The sequence below is a fragment of the Rosa rugosa genome, chromosome 2 (genome assembly GCF_958449725.1).
Source record: "Rosa rugosa chromosome 2, drRosRugo1.1, whole genome shotgun sequence".
In the NCBI taxonomy this organism is placed as follows: domain Eukaryota; kingdom Viridiplantae; phylum Streptophyta; class Magnoliopsida; order Rosales; family Rosaceae; genus Rosa; species Rosa rugosa.
In genome coordinates this window covers 1,612,000-1,632,153 of record NC_084821.1, presented here as the reverse complement: position 1 = coordinate 1,632,153, position 20,154 = coordinate 1,612,000, and the positions used below count along the sequence as shown (strand labels likewise).

Sequence of the window (20,154 nt, the reverse complement as noted above, 5' to 3'; positions counted from 1 at the left end):
GTTCTCTTAGCGCTAATAAAGTTTGGTTGGTTTGACAATTACAAGTCCTCGGTTGTACGTTTTATATATAGTGTCTAGAATTATCACAACACCCATAAGTTGGTGAAAAGTTGTCATTCAACAGACATCCGGAACAAATGAGAAATATTAATTATCGTGAAACTGATTAGTTTTAATTAGTAATCCGTTGTTTTTGATATAAAATTCAACGTACAACTTATCATTAATAAACGAAATTATGGTTTAGAATGAAATTTACCGTAAACGTCTTCCATACTGATCGTAAGTTATTTACGCGCTAAGAAACTGTTTATTTTAACTTCATTTCTTCCTCGCTAAAAACCACAAGCATCCTCCCATTTTGTGCAGGCACCATTGTGTACACTTAACCCACCTGGACTTCACCACAAAAGCCCCAACCAAATCCAGCCCTGAAATCTTCACAAACATTAAGAACAAACCCAAATACAGATTAGATAAAGAGTCAAATACCAAAACAAGAGTCAAAGACACCTCTATACAAAAACCCTGTATTTCCAAATCAATCCTCCCCCAAACCCAAAGACTCAAACTTTCTCACTCAAAGGTCTCAATCTCTCAGTCTCTCTCTCTCTCAACCCGACCCGAACATGGCTCCATTTCCAAAACCCCATCCGGGTCTAATCCCAATCCTCCTCCTCCTCCTCCTCCTCTCCACCGCCGCAAGCCCCTCTCTTTCTCTCTCCTCCGACTCCTCCGCCTCGGTCTTCGAGCTCTTACCCAAATATGGGCTCCCCAGTGGGCTCCTACCCGCCTCGGTTTCCAACTACACGTTGTCCGCCGACGACGGCCGATTCGTCGTCGTTTTGGAGAAGCCGTGCTATATTCAGTTCGAGTACTTGGTGTACTACGAGACCCGCATCACCGGAAAACTGAGCTACGGCGCGATCACGGAGCTGAAGGGTATTCAGGTCCAAAGATTGTTCTTTTGGTTCGACGTCGATGAGATCAGGGTCGATTTGCCGCCGTCCGATAGTATTTACTTCACCGTTGGGATCATCAACAAGAAGCTCGATGTCGATCAGTTCCAGAGCGTTCATTCTTGCCGCGACGGGCTTTCGGGTTCGGGTTCGGGTTCTTGCCTCGGGTCGTTGAAACGGGTCCTTCAGGTAGTCACTGCTTTATTGATTAAAGTTTGAAGCTTTGGATCTTTTATCTTTCTGGGTTTGTTGTGATGATGATTGTTGATATGCATTTTTGGATTAATATGTTTATGCATTGTTGTTTTGTTGATGTTAGAGTAGCGAAAATGAATCAAACTTTTCGTTGTGCATGTAAATGTTGATGTTTATGAGAGGTTTATTTCAGTTCCTGAATGAGCTTGTTCTGCTTGAAGCTTATTCGGATATCGTGGATGTAGTTTTTGCTTTGTATGTAGTTTATAGACTGAATTGAGGGGGATTAGGCAATGTTGTATGTAGAATTAAGGTAATGGTGGGTTTTGTAAGATGGTTGAACTCGTTGAATATGAGAGCATGCATTTTGTACAAAACTCTGGAATCAAACTAAAATGGATTCCTTGACCTTGTTTTCTTTTTCTATTTACTTCGATAGACTAGCTTAGCCAGTTGGTATATTAAGGAAGCTGTTGGGCATAGCTGATCAATGCGGGATTTTGCTCCGTTGGGAACCTTGGCAAGATGAAAACGAGGTGTTGAACATCTTGTCTTCACACGCACGGGAAAGACCTATTAGAAACACATTTCACCTTGCCAAGTTTTTGTCTAAGAGGAGAGCCTGACAAGTGAAAAAGGATATTATTATGAGTGACCAAACTTTGCTTGCTTTTGGGGAATATCTTTTTGAGAAGCTTCTCCATGTATGAACTATGTAGTAAATAGAAGGGTATCGGTAGGTTATCTACTGATGCATTATTACAATTACCCTCCAAACTTATGATTACTGAAGTTTTCATAGATATAGTGTTCAACTCCTCATCCCCAATGTCAGACATTTCACCTACTCTAGTTCGCACATTTATCATCACATTATCATCATCAGCTTTGTCTTTGTTCCAAATACAGGGGTCAACTACTTAAATCTCACCCTCCTCTCTTGTTTTAAGTATATGCTGTGTCTTATTTTGAATAAAACTTCAGATTTTCTTCAAATAGTAACTTCGGCTTGTCTTCCTGTGGTTATTGGTGCATGGTCCATGAGATAAACCCATTGCTTACCCTCTATAATGATCTTGTGTCAATTAGTCATGTATAGGATGGCCAAAATTCTGGTTGTCCAACTGTCTATCATTGAGAATGTTCTACTGATACACCGAATTTTTGCATTACATGAGATTTAGTTAGAATTCTGTTGAAGCTTTCTATATTGCCTTTAAATTGCGTTGCGTACGTGTTGAATATCTCCCTATTGATATATAACTTGTTTCTGCTCTGTTGTGATTTGCAGCTTCCATCTCCACTGGAAGAAGAGATAAAGATGCTACTTACTGAGTAGCTGACACCATCAAGTGCTTACGGTGTTCGTAGTGGTTGAGCCTCAGAAACCTACAAAGTCCTACTCGACACTTTTAGATTCAGAAGCCTAGACTCACAAGCCGTTGAGTTTGGTTGTAGTAAAATCAAGTGTAATATACCCTACTGGACATGTTTCATAGTTATTTTCCCACATGGGTATTATTACTAGTGTTACTGGTTGCAATTGTGTAGTTTGTATCGAAAGTATTATCATATATGAAGGACTTAATCTTGTATATTAATTTGCATGTTGCATGTACACATCAATGCCCTATCAAGGCTGAAAGGTGAAACTCTGAAAGGTACTTCCATGTTGAATTGCTGCTAATATCACAATGTTGTTGAAGAGTTGGTGAATCGAAGCCAAAAGGTTTTCCTTCTTTTTCTGGAGCTTACCTTATTATAGTCAAGTATGGTAAAAGCTGTTGTTATGTTTCTCCAAAGTCCAAACTATCAACATCCCTTAAGTAGCAACATGTACAACAGTGCAAAGCAAGCAATTTAAAACGAGGTTATAAAGAAAGTGAGAAAACCATTTCATCGATTGATAATTGCTTTGAAACCCAAGAAAATGTGTATACTTATGGCCGTGTCAAGACTCAAGATGCAGCTTAAATTATTGGAGCTTTGAATCTTTGATAACCTATTCTTTTGGAAGTCGATGTATGGGAGGTTGATGACTTGAGAATGATTGACTCAGAAGATCAAGCAAAGCTTCGGATCGAGTTGTTCCTTCCCTCAGGTAACACTGATTAGTCTCATTATCTTCTTAGATTCAAATAGGTGCCTATTGTTGTTAATTTCCTGCATCTGTGATTGTTTGCTTTCATTAGTTCATGCATGGTGCTAGGTTTGAGCATAGCTGTGATGAATTGAATGTGTGATGTATTCATAATTTGCTTATTCTTCACACATGTTATTGCTTTGGAGCATGGCTCTGATGCTTCCAGAATTTGCAGTTTTGCACATTACTGGGAATATTTAGATAAAAGAAGTACCTGAGCAGAAAGGTGTAAGAATATGCTTTTTTTAGTTCCGTTACTTGGAGAATAGCCTGAAAAGATAATGAAGACAGAATTTTATGCGAACATGTTCCTCACATCAGCCAACAAATTAAATACTGAATTTATTGGAATTGGCCACCGGAATTTATTGGAATTCAGATTCACCTTTAGCTTCTTGCTCTTAGGTAACCATACAGGCATTTGACGGGTGAGCTCACAGCGATTCAAATGCGAAAATCAAAGAGTTTGGAATCCACCCAAATCGGCCATGCCAAGATCAGCTGGAACTTCCTGCCTTAGAAAACTAGATGTGAAGGATAGGAAAATGAGACTTTCGCAATGCATCACTATTATCATTGCCCCTGTGATATTGGTCAATCTATTGAAAAACTAAGTGAAAGGATAAGGATTTCCATGTTAGAATTTCCAGTAAAGGCTCATTGGGAAGGTATCAGTGAATAATAGTCAAGTTTCGACCAAAAAAAAAAAACAGAATAATAGTCAAGTTTACCAAGGTTGAGAAATTTAGCATTCCTGATTTTGTCATATCATTATGTTGTAAGATCAATACATGGCAGCTATCTTCTAAGCCTTCTCTGTTTATGCATTATTATCATCACGTAGAGCCTATCTTGTACATATTCTAGGAGTTGGAAATGTGCTCATATCTATGAAACATCAAACCTTGGAATTTGATACTCATTGTCCACATTTTGGCTGTTCATAATTTCATATCGTCTTCTATCATCTTGGTGGTAATGTCGAATGGTTGCTAAAATCTTGATGATTTTGTCAAAGAATTGTAAGAAATCAACAAAAACCCTCCGTTATTAGGGACGTTACCATATCATACTCAAGAATTAAAAGCTGTTGTTTCCATTGTCATAAAATCAAACCAAAGCACCAAAATCACTTCAGTAGTAGAACCTCAGTACAGAGCAAGAAACTTAAATTGACTAGTATGGTGTTAATCTAAAGGCCAGAATTTATTTCCATCAATTGAACTTGATAAGTTGTGTAACGGGTGGTCTTTTGAGTCTTAATTTGTTGCCTTCATCAGTTACTATAGAAGCTAATAAAGTCAACTCATTTTGCAGAGTCTAGCTTCTCTTCAGGCAATGCTATTCCATCAAATTTTCAACGAGAGAGTGATGAATTACGCGAAGACATTATCATGAAAACTTCTCCTCAGGTACGCAATACTGGTTTTAAAATGTGCTTCTGATTCATGCATGCTGTTACTTTCGAGCATGGCTGTGACGGTTTATAAGTGTTATACTTCTGGCCAGGATGCCTTGGAAGATTATTCCATGAATTAGTTGACTTCATATACCATATACATATGATAAATCAGATACACATAATCTTTCAACTGTTGGGGTTGTTCCATTGGTGAATGGACCAAAATTGCTTTCCCTGTGAAAAATTATTCCTACTAATTTAGTTACTACCTCATCTATCCCAAATTATTATCATTTATTATCCTTAGTCAAGTGCAGAGAACAAACATTTACCTATCCCTTTGTTATTAGTTTCACTTAAACCCAGAGAGTACTAAGAAAGAAAAATGTACAAGACTAGAAAATGAGAAGCGAAAAAACTTTTCCATATTTCAGCAATGAAAAAAAAACACTGAAAATACATATAAAACACTAAAAAAAACTTTTCCTAACACTGAAACTAGTCAACTTCCTAGCTTGAAGGAAGAATGAAGATTGAAGTGCACCGTGGAAGTGGTTGCTGGACAAATCCAACTTCAGGATATTACTGGATGATAGAGAAATGGTAGCTGTCCGAAAAGAAGGTTGTTGCTCAAATCAAGAATCTTGACATTTCTTAAAGACAAGAAGAATCTGGAGTGATGTAGCAAACCCTACAATGAATTGCGAGAGAGATTGAGGTGGCATGGTTGAGATGTGTGATATTTCCAAGTGACAATGAGGAAAAAATACCTTGTTTGAGTTTGAGGCCTTTAGAGGGCAAGTGCATATGGATGACCCTACCAACCTGGTTACAAGTAATGCCTTCCCAATAGCAACAGCTTCTGGAGGTCCAATTTAAGGAAGGTGAAGACAGGGTAAGGGTGAAGGACAAGAGAGAACTGTGGTCACTTTTGATGCATGAATGAATCTGTGTAGAGAACAATGTTTGAATGAGAAAGAAGCATAATCCTCGAGCCATTGGGTGATTGGCTGGCTGAACTAGCATGTTTCTTAGTGGATCATTGTGCGACTAGGTCTATGATAGATTTAGATTGTCCACAGATTTGTACGCGCGCGCGCACACACACACAATGCAGCTGATTTAAAATAATACCTAGCTCAAGGTCAATGTTTCTATGATTGAAACTGTTTACTTCGCATCCAAGTTGATTAATCTTTGAGATTAGTCACTGTCAAGGAAATTGTGCCTTAGCCATTAAGGCATAAATAACAGGTTGAGCATGTCATATCAGCATGCACAGTTGCACACGAGAAATCTTGCTTAAGAGCCTTCTCTGCATGTATGACTGTGCGTTAGTATCACATATATCTTTTGTAATTTACATCATAGACAAGCACATAAAATTCAGAAGTGTACGATACATTAAAAGTGGTTGGAAGAAGGACTACATAATTCATGAATGCTTTACATTAACAAATTCAAGAATATCTGCTTCGATAATTCACTGAAGATGTTAAAATAAAATCTTAACAAATAAAGTCAACTGAAAGCCATACCACTAGAGACATTTGCTGAAGAAATTCTTGGATGATTTTGTCTACAAAAACTTTTCAGTCTTCCAACCAAGCAGATCACCAAACCTGAGAAACAGAATTAAGCCTTATTGTCATCCCTTACCATACACACAGGTTATGGTCACGTTGAGCCGATAGCTTGTACAGTTTTTCTTAATTTCAAATATACAAATGTCGAGAACCAAAAATGTCAAGAACCTCTTGAAATTCATGAACCTAACAACAATGGAAGCATAATACCATGGTTGGCAGTCATATAGAATTTTGAGGACTGCAAAGTTTGGGATTCCTCTTGAATACATTTAAGCTTTAGAGAGATGAGTGCTTGTTGGTATTTTCCCTTCCAGATTATTGTAGGAGACATTAAAAATTTCCAAGAAAGCAAGGTCCACCAATAGACAAATGATTCGTGGAGAGATTCACTCTCTCCATGTGTTTGAGGTTCAAATTCAGTCTGAAATGTGGCTGAAGAAGTTTCTGCAGTGACCAAATTGAGGGGCCATATATGAAGCATTTGGGTAATCTTCATATGTTGAGAGAAGTCCCACCATGCTGCTGATGCCCTCAGATAGTGCTGACAGTGTGGTAGACTGTCTTGGCATGATATGGTTGAAGCGGAGAGAGCTGTAGAGTGCTCATCTCCTAAGCACGCTGACAAATCATTGTCTTGGAGAAACATGCAGGAGGTTCAGTTTGTTTGTGCTTATCTTAAAAAGGGTGATTTATGTCTTGAATGTCAAGACGTTTGGAAAGTTCTGCCCAAGTCATAGAAGAAAAACTTGAGAAAACAAAAGCTTAGCCTATCCTTGTTAGCATGCGGCTTCATATTCTACCAGCAACAGTACGCAAACTGTGAAGTTAATTCTTTAACAATTTATTAAGCTATTATGATGCTCTTCTAAAAATGAAAATACCTAGTGCTCTGCTAGGGTTGGGAGAGCGCCGCTCTTGGCCTCTCTGTACCTTCCTCCTTCGTCGATGGAGCAAATCTCCGACACCGTTCTCGGCGTCGTTACCCTTGCGCACGGCTTCTACCGTGCATGTTTACCAGTCGCAGCAAGCTTGCTTCCCGGCGACAACCTTCTGGTCCCAGACTCTATCTGATCGTGGCTGGTGGGGAGAAGCAGCGGTTGTGCCGCCTTGTTGGGTTGGAACAACACCGGATGTGAACCGTCTCCGACCGAGTCGAGCACGTCTGAAAGTGGGTTTATTGGTTAGATCTAGACCGGTGGTGGTGCGGCGTACAGCGGGTCGGTGCGTGATCATGATCACTGGTGATGGGAAGATGACAGATCGATGGTCGGAGTCAGAGACTGGATTCGGCGTTTGCTCTGCTATAGATCCGATCAGTGGGGGTTGGTTCTGGGGTAGAAGATCTTCGGTCTTCTGCGGACAACGCCACATGACTGATGGGGCTGTGGGCGACGTCTTGAGTCGGGCGAACAAGGCCGGGACGGGGGTCCTCCGGCGAGGACTGGCGGCTCAGCGACTGGGGTCGAGGATAAGGCAGGTTTGGGTGCCCAGAGGGATTTTGGGTGCCCAACTATGGACCTGGGCCCTTTCTTGTTTGGGCTACTCAAGGTAGGCCTGTGCTAGGGTTGGTTGGACCTCTGTTCAGTTGGATTGTTCAAGAAGGACTTTGGGCTGGGCCTTCCTTCTTGGGGCTTTGCAGCTGGTGAATGAGCCTGCAGCTGTTAGGATTCGCATTTGGGATCCGGGAGACTGTTGTTGGGCCCTAAATTTATCTGCATGTTGGAATTGCTTCTTTGATTACTTAGGTAGAAGATTGCTCTCTATTCAGCGCATTTTATTGCGTGGAGTAGGCAAGGTCGGTCATACTACCGGCGGTCATCTTGATAGAAGGTTACCCTCTATTCGACGTATATCTTTGCGTGGAAGTATGGTCGACCATACTATTGGTACCGTTTTACATCGCCCGGACTCTGTCTGGTGCCTCATCAAATGCTTAATTGCATCCCTTCGTATCCTTGCTAGGTTTTATTTCCGATGCTTTGTTGCATCTAGTATTTCTTTTGCTATTTTATATTTTGATGTAGTTTCTACATCTATCAGTTGTGATTTTTATTTTGTTTATTATTAATAAAATTGAGTTGACAGTTTCTCAAAAAAAAAAAAAAAAATGCTCTTCTGTTTTTGGCCACTACTTAGTAAGATGTTCTACTTCCACAATCCACACAGATGTTGAAATATAATCTTGGTATTGCTTTATTGGCCGGCAGCCACATAGATGGATTTATTCAAAGTCTTCTTATTACATACTTATATTGAATCAACCCATTCCATTCAATGACTGATCTAGACAGGTCTATACTTAATACTTAATTTATGGAATCAGCCCCAGCAAATAAACTAGGTAACGCAAAATATTATTCGTAAGAACACTTGAGTTAGGACCAGGAAGTCTATAACTGTGTCGTTATTGTGTGAGATTGATTCATGGAATTAATGCATCAAAATAAGTAGTTTAGCTACTTACACTTCTTGGGTTTGAGTTTTTCTTCTCATATGGAGAAGCATTTTTTTACGAATGGCAGATATGTCATGGCCGAGGCTTACTAATTTGTAATGCCAAAACAAGAACCAAGGGCCATAATATTAGACGGAGATTGTATATATTATACGTGCAATCACATCTACAGAGATTATCATCATCTACGCTCTACCTACTAGCTTTTCTTTAGAATATGATTGATTGAGAGATTGGGATTGAACTGTTCATTTATATCATTGGATCCTCTTAGGCATTGTGTAGTCTACAGTGTCCTGTGTACCTTTAATAATATGTATGGAACATAATTCCATATTATTAGTTTTGATTTGTACGTAGAAGAAGACGTACTGCAGGAGAATTTTGAGACAAACAACTTTGCCAACCTTACATTACATATAAATATTACCTGAAGCAAAGAAAAACACAATATACAAATACAAAATGTGGATATAGAACAACTGGAAATGATACATATACTGCAAAAGAACTTTCAGTCTAGCTTCCATTAACCCTTCTCTTCCTCCTTTTGATCCCCACAGCTATCATCACATAGAGGCTATCATATGCATTATCGAGGAATCGGAAATAAGCATATCTCCACGTCTTGATAAATATCAAAGAACCACATACTGCCCAAAATCCTACAACAAATCCAGGCACAGCAGAAACTAAAGTCCATGGAACTTGATGTTCACTGTTGACATATCTACTGTTGTTATCATCTCCATCAATGCCATCAATTGGAAGTGGTTGGCACTTATTTGGAAGTGGAGGACCACAAAGGTTGGGATTCCCCTCATATGCAGATTCACTGAAGCTTTGGAACTGAGTGCCTGTTGGTATCTGGCCTTCCAGATTATTGAACGAGACATTAAATACTGCCAAGAAATTAAGGCTTGTTAATGATGCTGGTATATTTCCAGAGAAATGATTCATGGAGAGATCCAAATTTGCCAACTGTTTGAGGTTGGATATTTGGTTTGGAATCTTGCCGGTGAAGAAATTGTTTTCAAGGGACAACGCACGGAGAAGCTGCAATTGGCCAATCTCAATCGGTATATTTCCAGTTAAGCTATTGCTGCCTAGGTATATTGACCGTGGATAGTACAACAAATTAGAATTGTATTGTACACCTGTCTTGCCACCATCTTTTGTGGAGTAGATAGGCAATTCAAGATCATCAGTGGACAAGTTGTTGTTTTGAGATACCAGCATTGGCAGGCTGCAAAGTTCCTTTGGAAATTCACCAGAAATGAGGTTGAATCCCAAGTCTACGTAAAAGAGCCTAGGAAGAGTCCATAGCAGACTTGGAATTGGCCCTGTGAATTTATTTGAATTCAGATTTAAGACCTCCAGCTTCTTGAGCTTAAATAACCAGATAGGTATTTGACCGGTGACCTCGTTGTGACTCAAATCCAAAAATAGAAGATTTTGGAATCCATCAAAATCAGCCATGCCAAAATCAGCTGGAACTTCCTCCTCTTCAAAACTAGATCCTAAGGATAGGAATATGAGACTTTTGCAATGCATGAGTATCTTGATTGCCCCTGTGATATTGGTCAATCTATTGAGAGCGAGCGAGAGGAAGGACAAGGATTTCAATGATAGAATTTCAGGTTGTATTTGTCCCACAATATCATTTGCAGCAAGTCGAATTGCTTTGAGAAACTTGCATGAGTATAGGCTTGTGGGGAAGGTACCTGTGAACTGATTCTTCAACAGGTCCAGTTTACGAAGCCTACTAAGTTTGGAGAAATTATACATGGACAAATCCCCTTCGAAGTGATTGGCTCCTAAATTTAGTTCTATAAGGCTTGTGCAATTCATCAAAGATGGGGGCAGAGAGCCTCTTAGATTGTTGATCTGAAGGAGCAACAGTTTCAACTTGGAGAGCTTCCCAAAATGGAGAGGAAGCACACCGCTAAATTGATTAAACTGGAGGTCAAGGATTGCCAGGTTTGTGAGGTTGAGAATGCGACCACTAAGGACTCCGTAAAGTGAATTGAGAGGTAATGAAATTTGTTCAAGAGTGGTAACATTATACATATCTTCTGGAAGTATTCCGGAGAGGTTATTATTCCCAGCACGAAACACCTTAAGCTTGGAACAATGCCCTAGTCCGGGAGATATTCTGCCGTTGAATTTATTGAAAGAAAAATCCAACACTCTGATCAATGAAGAAGAAGTGAAACAAAGGGAGGATGGGATGGATCCTTTAAAGGTATTATTGCTTATATTGAAACTAGTCAAATTCCAAGCTTTTTGGAAGAAAGAAGAAGGAACCTCACCGTTGAAAGAATTGCTGGACAAATCCAGCATCCGGATACTCCCGGATAGTGGGAAAATTGGTAGTTCTCCAGATAGAAGGTTATAGCTCAAATCAAGAATCTCAAGATGATTCAATGACAAGAACAATCTGGTTTGACCTGGTGAACCGTAAAGGGAATTGCGAGAGAGATTGAGGTAAGTGAGATGTGTGAGATTTTCTAGAGATGATAAGGGAGAGATACTTTCATTGTGTCTGAGGCCTTTTGAGGGTAAGCTCAATTGGGTGACCAAATCATCTTGGTTGCAAGTGATGCCTTCCCAATGACAACAATTACTGGAAGTCCAATTCAAGGAAGGAGAAGAGAGAGTGAGGGCGAAGGCCAAGAGAGAAGTGCGTTCTGTTTGGCTGCATGCATGAATATGTGTAGAGAAGAAGATTAGAATGAGAAGGAAACTTAAGCATTGAGCCATTGGATGATTTGCAGCCATTGGATGATTTGCAGCCTGCACTAGAATTGTCTTAGTGGTAGATTTAGATTAATTGCTCATATATATATATATATATATATATATATATATATATATATATATATATATATATATACAGATCCTATCTAGAGCGATGCCTCGCTTTGAAATTTCAGAGCGAGGTTAGGGTTTAGGGTCACTTTTCGGTCGCATATCCACATCTCGACCGTTCAGTTTTTAGGTACTAATGTATAGATCATCTCTGCAAAATTTCAGCCGGTTATATATATATATATATATATATATATATATATATATATATATTCTATTAGATTGGAGAGAAGGACCGCCGGTTATATATATATATATATATATATATATATATATATATATATATAAACACACACACATTCTATTAGATTGGAGAGAAGGACCGCCGGCTTAATTATATATGAGAAACGTTTGTTGAGTTAAATAGAAGCAGCACCAGCCGCCTGAAATTGTTAGGCAACACATAATAAAATACTTGCTTGACATCAGGCGACATATATAAAATGCCGCCGGGGTAAACATGTAACTCATGATCCTTTTTCATACACATTTGAGTGCTTTACAGAAGCACACAGTCAATGACTGGAAATAATTACAAATATAGAAAGGATTTAACAACTATAACAAATAAAACTCAAGTTAGTGATTTTATCATTGTTCAACAGATCACTGAGATCGATGTAGCTTCTCTGAGTTTTAGACCTCTTTAGGTAAAGTGCGGATGCTTTTCTCAAGAACTATTGTTAAGTGCAGAACTGCAGATGATCATGATTACTGTAATTGCTCAGCGGTTTTGTATTTACATTGGAGTAAAACTATAGAACGACATATTGAAGAAACATAAAAGAGCTAGAGATCGAGTTAAGTGTTGTGCGGAAGCGTAACAAACACAATATTGATATGGAACTAGATGAGCGACCAAAACAACGAAAAAGAAAGCAAACACAAGAACACAAGAATTTATAGTGGTTCACTCAATCAATGTGATTGAGCTACGTCCACTTTCGGAGCCGGCGAGAAATTCCACTATTATCAATTGGAGAGAATACAATTAGAGTTTGATGATAAACTCTCTACCTAAAATCCCAATACACCAATACCTAGTTAACTCTCTCTCTCTGCAATACTGGCGGCATATATTTTTTTTGAATAGAAATTGATATCATTAGAATCAATAGCCCGGCATTCAGCCAATGTCTAGAGTCTAGCTACACTTACAGAAAGATAGCCGGCAAGAAAATCCGGAACCCTAATCTAAGCAAAGCAAACTCATTACAAGTCCCTGATAAGCTCGCTATAATTAGCGAACTTATAGACAAAAAAACTCCAAAGTCTTCTAGGGCAAAATCATATTCTAACCTCCCATTAGCCAATCACGCAATTGTGGTACCAATAGAAAGCCACTTCCTAGCCAACAAATAGGAGCAACTCCTTATCCATAAGCTGCTTGAACGCCAATCTTGTTCCAGATAATTACCAACTCCAGCAGAAGTTATGATCCGAAACGATTGGTCCTGGACCATAAGTCGACCTGAAAGCCCAAGAAAGTCCACATCTCAGGCCAGGCCCATCTTCAACACTAAGTGACAAATGAGGGTGGCAAGACACCCTCCCTACTGGCCCACAGCATGGAGCCCATCAGCCCAAGGTTAGACCCAAGCCCAAGAGCCCAGGCCCAAACTCGAGCAACAAGGACAACAACCCTAGTCCGTATTGGCCAGGCTGCTGCTGCCGTGTTCCGCCCCTCCGGTGGTCGCCCGGTCCACCGCACCATCAGATCCGGCAGAAACTCCGAGCAGAGACCGTTGACTACCCAAGCCGTGCACCCCTTACTTTAGTTCCCAACGCAGCTGGCCTGAAATCTGCTCCCAGCGAAGATCGGCGAAGCGAGCCTGGTCCAAGCCGGGAGAAAACACCACCTTTTGATCCGCTTCTGTGCTACAATTGGTTGAACCAATCGCAACTCGTGTTCAGATCTCGTCTGTCTCTCCACAAAACCACTGACCTCGCCTTGGGCTCGAGGCCGTAATCTCAGCGCCGTGCACGACCAATCTCGGTGTCAAACACCGCTGCTCACCTCCAACGGCGGTGCTACTAAAACGCGGCTAGGGAGAAACCCTAGCAGAGCGTTTTCTAGAGAAACATTTATCACTGGCGGCATATATGTGTATTGCCTAATTAATCTAGACATACATACATACATACATATATATATATATCCTATCCTAATTAACCTAGGGGTGCCTTGCCCACGTTATCACCATGGGCCATTCAAATTGGATTTTGTCCACCAATATAATAAAGCCAAATTCAATAATCTCCACCTTGGATTTACTTGATGTAAATTCTCCAAAGTAGAACTTCAAAACCAATCACCGCTCCGACATCCCCGTAGGGAATTTCAAATTCTACAAATACCAATCAAGTTCAAGCAATGCTTGAACTTGCTCAATGGAACCGACTTTGTTAACATATCAGCAGGATTATCTGCAGTTCCAATTTTGAGGAGTTGAACATCACCATCCTCCACCATCTGACGAATCTTGTGAAATTTGACATTGATATGTTTAGTACGAGCATGAGTAACTTGGTTCTCTGCTAAATGAATAGCACTTTGACTGTCACAAAAAATATCCACATATTCTTGAATAATTCCCAAGTCCTCAAGCAAACCACGAAGCCAAACTGCTTCTTTTGCACCCTCTGTTACTGCCATATATTCAGCTTCTGTAGTCGACAAAGCAATTGTAGGTTGCAAATTCGACTTCCAACTCACCGGTCCACTAGCAAGAGTAAACACATAAGCTGTAGTAGATCGGCACTTATCCAAATCACCTGCGAAATCAGAGTCCGCATATCCAACAACACACTGACTCGTCTTATCCTGCTGAAAAACCAATCCAACATCCACAGTACCAAGAATATACCGTAGAATCCACTTCACTGCTTGCCAATGACCTTTACCTGGGTTATGCATATATCTGCTCACCACACTTAAGGCCTGTGAAATATCCGGTCTAGTACACACCATACAATACATCAAGCTACCAACAGCACTAGCATAAGGAACTTTGGCCATATATTTCATATCATCATCTGTGCTAGGAGACATAGTAGATTTAAGTTTGAAGTGAGAGGCAAGAGGTGTACTTACAGGTTTAGATTTATCATTCATGCCAAACCGATGCAGTACCTTCTTCAAATATTGCTTCTGCGACAAACAAACTTTGCCTCTTGATTTATCTCTTTCGATTTCCATGCCCAAAATCTTTTTAGCTTCTCCCAAGTCCTTCATCTCAAATTCACCACTCAATTGTGATTTCAATTTATTTATCTCCACCTTGCTCTTAGATGCAATTAACATATCATCAACATATAAGAGCAAATAAATGAAAGTCCCATCCTGTAGCTTGCGATTATAAACACATGGATCATAAAGACTCCGAGTGTACTCTGACCGAACATAAATTTATCAAACCGCTTGTACCACTGCCTTGGTGATTGTTTCAAACCATATAATGATTTATGCAGTTTGCAGACCCAATTTTCTTTACCAGCAATTTTAAACCCCTCTAGCTGAGTCATATATATCTCTTCTTTTAATTCACCATGTAAGAAAGCAGTTTTTACATCAAACTGTGCTAACTCAAGATCAAACTGTGCAACCAAGGCCAATAAAATACGAATAGAAGAATGCTTAACAACAGGAGAAAATACCTCATTGTAGTCAATTCCTTCTTTTTGTGCGTAGCCTTTAGCTACCAATCTAGCCTTATACCGTGATCCTTCCTTTTTAGCAAACACCCACTTGCAACCAATTGCTCTCTTCCCATGCGGTAACTGAACCAACTCCCATGTTTTATTCTTGTGAAGAGACTTCATCTCCTCACCCATAGCTTTTTCCCACTCTACACAATCTGCATGTATGACAGCTTCTTCATAAGTAGTAGGAATTTCTTTTTCAGTAACTGGAAGTGCATAAGTCACCATATCATTAAGCCAAGCTGGCTTTTGAGCATTCCTTTTTCCCTTTGTAGTTGCAATTGGTCCATCTTGCTGTGTAGGCTCTTGGGTTGGAGCCTCAACTTCAATACTCATGTCCTCAATATTTAAATCATCTGAATCAACATTAGGACTCACTGGATCAATTGGAGTTTCAACAATTTTTTTCTTTAACTCCACCTGCTGCAAACTCTCTACGGTCATTCTCTGCTCTTCAGAATTTTTCTGCTTGTTCTGATCAACCATAATAGCCTCATCAAAAGTCACATCTCTGCTTACAACAACTTTCTTCACATCTGAACATCAAAGCTTAAATCCCTTAACACCCTCATTAAATCCCAAGAATATAGCTTTCTTGGCCCTTGGATCAAGCTTGCTTTCCCTGACATGAAAATAAGCAGGACAACCAAAAATATGTAAATAGTGATAATCAGTAGCAGGTTTACCAGACCATACCTCCATGGGAGTTTTTCCCTCAAGTGCAGCAGTAGGTAACCTATTAATGAGATGGCTTGCATACACAACTGCCTCAGCCCAAAATTCTTTGCATAATCCAACATTAGACAACATACACCGAATTTTCTCCAATAAAGTCTGATTCATGCGCTCTGCCACCCTATTCTGTTGTGGTGTCTCTCTAACTGTGAAGTGTCTCACAATGACCTCATCTTGACATAGTTTCAAGAACGGATCAGATTTGTATTCACCACCATTATCTGACCTGAGCCTCTTAATTTTTCGACCGGTCTGAGTCTCAATCATCTTCTTCCACTTCACAAACATATCTAAGACTTCATCTTTATGCTTCATGGTGTACACCCATACTCTTCTAGAGAAGTCATCAACAAAAGAGACATAATAATGTTTACCTCCCAGCAAAGATGCAGTTTTGGTAGGTCCCCATACATCAGTGTGAACATAATCTAGAGTACCTTTAGTCTGATGAACTGTGGTGCCAAATTTAACTCTAGTCTGTTTACCCAAGACACAATGTTCACAAAATTCTAATTTTCCTGTCTTTGCACCTTTCAATAGACCTTGCTTCACTAATCCCTGCATTGCTTTCTCACCAGCATGTCCAAGACACATATGCCATAATTTTGTATTGTTTGCATCATCATCATCTGTAGTCTCAGATATTGTTGTTTCACGTGTCACTGTGCTCCCTTGTAGAAAATACAAATTTCTAAATCTTTCACCTCTCATCAATTCAAGTGAACCAGAGACAACTTTAGCAACTCCACTTTTCAATGTAATTATATATGTGCCGTTTTGATTCTAAAGTTCCCAAAGAGATAAGATTTTTCTTCAAATTTGGAACATACCTGACATTAGTTAACTCTCTGACTACTCCATCATGCATCTTCAGACGAATTGTACCAATCCCTCTTGTTCTGCAAGGACTGTTGTCTCCCATCAAAACTACTCCACCATTCAACTCCTTGAAAGTAGAGAACCATTCCCTATTAGGACATATATGATGTGAACAACCTGAATCCATAATCCACTTGTCAGAATAACCAACTGCAGATGAACTAGCCAAAGCAAACTCAATCTCATCTTCTTCAAAATCTTCAAAAGCTGATGAACAACTCAAAGCAAAATCAAAGTCGTCATCTTCATCATCTCTTACAACATTCACTTCAGAACCCTTCTTGTCTTTATTCTTCAACTTAGGACAGTCTTTCTTCCAATGACCTTTGTTGCGACAAAAAGCACACTCATCTTTTGCAGGAAATTTACTTCTTGACTTGGAACGAGATTACCTCTTTTTCCAGTAGGTTTTCTCTCATCAGATCTGCCCCTTACTACAAGTGCTTCACCTGACACATTCTGAAGTTGCTTCTCTTTCTTTCGGCACTCATTATTTATCAATGAATTACACACATCATCAAATTTCACATCATTCTTTCCATGCAACAAAGTTGTAATCAAATGCTCATACTCGTCAGGAAGAGAATTTAGCAAACACAAAGCTTTATCCTCATCACTAATTTGCACATCCAAATTAGCCAAATCTGCAAGTATCTTATTGAAATCACTGATGTGTTCAGAACCAGAAACACCCTGTCGATAATTAAATCGGAAAAGCCGCCTCTTCAAGTGAAACCGGTTTTCAGCACTCTTGATCATATATTGGTCTTCTAATTTCTTCCACAACTCTTTTGCAGAAGTTTCTTTCATGACAAAGAATTTCTGATCTTTAGCAAGGCACATTCTGATAGAACCACAAGCCCACTTGTTAATTCTCGCCCACTCCACATCATCTATATCTGCAGGTTTATCTTCCAGAGCTATATCCAATTCTTGTTGACACAAGACATCCATCATCTCACACTGCCACATGCCAAAATTGTTGGTGCCATTAAACTTTTCAACTTCAAATTTGGCATTACCAATTGATGGTCTGGAAGTCGACCAACGCAAAGAACCTGAAGACTCAGCCCCTTTCTTTTTCTCGTCAACCATGATTTCCAATCAATGAATCAATTCCCAATTCAGAACCAGAGCTCTGATACCAATTTGTTGTGCGGAAGCGTAACAAACACAATATTGATATGGAACTAGATGAGCGACCAAAACAACGAAAAAGAAAGCAAACACAAGAACACAAGAATTTATAGTGGTTCACTCAATCAATGTGATTGAGCTACGTCCACTTTCGGAGCCGGCGAGAAATTCCACTATAATCAATTGGAGAGAATACAATTAGAGTTTGATGATAAACTCTCTACCCAAAATCCCAATACATTAATACCTAGTTAACTCTCTCTCTCTCTGCAATACTAGCGGCATATATGTGTATTGCCTAATTAATCTAGACATATATATATATATATATATATATATCCTATCCTAATTAACCTAAGGGTGCCTTGCCCACATGATCACCATGGGCCATTCAAATTGGATTTTGTCCACCAATATAATAAAGCCAAATTCAATATTAAGTTATATAAAGCTCGAGTCGATCATGTTCTTTCACCTTTGTTTTTCGTCCAGGCCACTTGTACTAGAAGCCTTTCTTTGGTTTTCATAGAGTACAAGATGAGGAATCCTCCCTCAAACTTTCAGTTATTCTCTTTTAGTTACAATACACTGCACGCTACACGACTTGAAGTAATTCTTTCATTCGTCCTCAACTTCAACTTCATATAGGGTTAATGTTAATCACTTGAAGTGCAAGTTATAAGTATATGAATTTATAATAAACAAGCATTTATGACGATGACTCCCTGAATTGTGATATGTTTAAAAATTAAAAAAACAACACCTAAAATTAGTAGCTTTTCTACAAACAATAGTGACCAATTCTTTCAGAAATAACCAAGTGCCACACATTGGCAATGAAAAAAAGTAATCTATACGTGCGCCTGATCGACTTTAGAAAACATTTAACATATAGGATAAAGTAATTACTTGAACGGATGCTACCATTAAACCTTCTCTTAATCATGTAGAGGCATGAGAGCCTATCAAGGTACGTGGTTACTTCAATGTACAGATGAACTATGTTAACTTGTTGAATACAACGGTAAATTATTTCGATACAAATATAAAATAGTCTTGAACTAGTCTATCAATGTATGGAGTTAGTCTACCTTTAAATAGAAATAGTTGACTTGATGTATCGATATATTAATGTACCATAAAATGAACCTCCTCCTTGCATGACTTCCCCCAATAAATATTACACTTATTTAAGGCTTTACTTCCGCAATCCATGGAGATGTTAAATTATAATCTCAATTTTGCATTTTTTTTTTTTGAATGGCAGATATGTTATGCCGCTGACTTGAGAAAAATATTAATTTGCAATGCCCAAACAAGAACCAAAGCCGTAATCTCAAACAAAGACTCAGTATCTATACTTTTAAAAGAAGAGTGTTGTCATCCATAACTGATTTTTTCTAGGGAAATTCTATTCATACTTTCTAAATTGATAGTTGGACCTCCAATAATTTTTGAGAGATTTTTATTCCAATTCTACCATTAAAAAAATAAATCAGTGTAGCCACGCCATAACAACGTCTTATAATACCATGTCTTCTCCTACCTCCTCTTGCTTTCCCTCCTTCATTCCACTGTGACCTAAACAACATACTGGTGAACCATCCAAAACTCCAGCAAATACACTAATGGTGCTGGAAGGGAACATGAGCTGATACAAAGAATTATGCATGGTTGTGTTTAATTTGTTGACTTTGTACAAAGGTTTTCATCTCATTGTTTGGTTTGGTGGTAGTGAGAGAACTTGGGAATTATTGGGTTCATTTTCAATTCTCTCTCTCTCTCTCTCTCTCTCTCTCTCTCTCTCTCTCTCTCTCTCTCTCTCTCTCTCTCTCTCTCTCTCTCTCTCTCTCTCTCTCTCTCTCTCTCTCTCTCTCTCTCTCTCTCTCTCTCTCTCTCTCTCTCTCTCTCTCGATGGTAATGTGGTGTGGATTGGAGGTGAGGATGGGAGGGAAAAAAAAACACAAAGACAAAAATGAAGTTACATGTCAAATTTTAGAATGAGAGGTAAAATTTGATAGCTAAATTAATAGCAATTTATTTATTTATTTATTTATTGAAAGAGGTCATCCCATTAATAAGATTCA

General features: G+C 39.1%; 2 protein-coding genes across 2 annotated transcripts; one reads left to right on the top strand and one right to left on the bottom strand.

Moving 5' to 3' along the window:
- The first annotated feature begins 532 nt into the window (after positions 1–532).
- LOC133731734 (uncharacterized) lies at positions 533–2,755 on the top strand. The gene is made up of 2 exons (XM_062159142.1): positions 533–1,148; positions 2,446–2,755. Exons 1-2 carry the CDS (start codon positions 630–632, stop codon positions 2,491–2,493), a joined length of 567 nt encoding a protein of 188 aa, XP_062015126.1. The 5' UTR covers positions 533–629; the 3' UTR covers positions 2,494–2,755.
- Positions 2,756–8,876: 6,121 nt separating this feature from the next.
- Positions 8,877–11,512, bottom strand: LOC133731731 (receptor-like protein 2). Its single transcript, XM_062159140.1, has one exon. The coding sequence runs from the start codon at positions 11,504–11,506 to the stop codon at positions 9,263–9,265; it is 2,244 nt and encodes a 747-aa protein (XP_062015124.1). The 5' UTR covers positions 11,507–11,512; the 3' UTR covers positions 8,877–9,262.
- Positions 11,513–20,154: the final 8,642 nt, after the last annotated feature.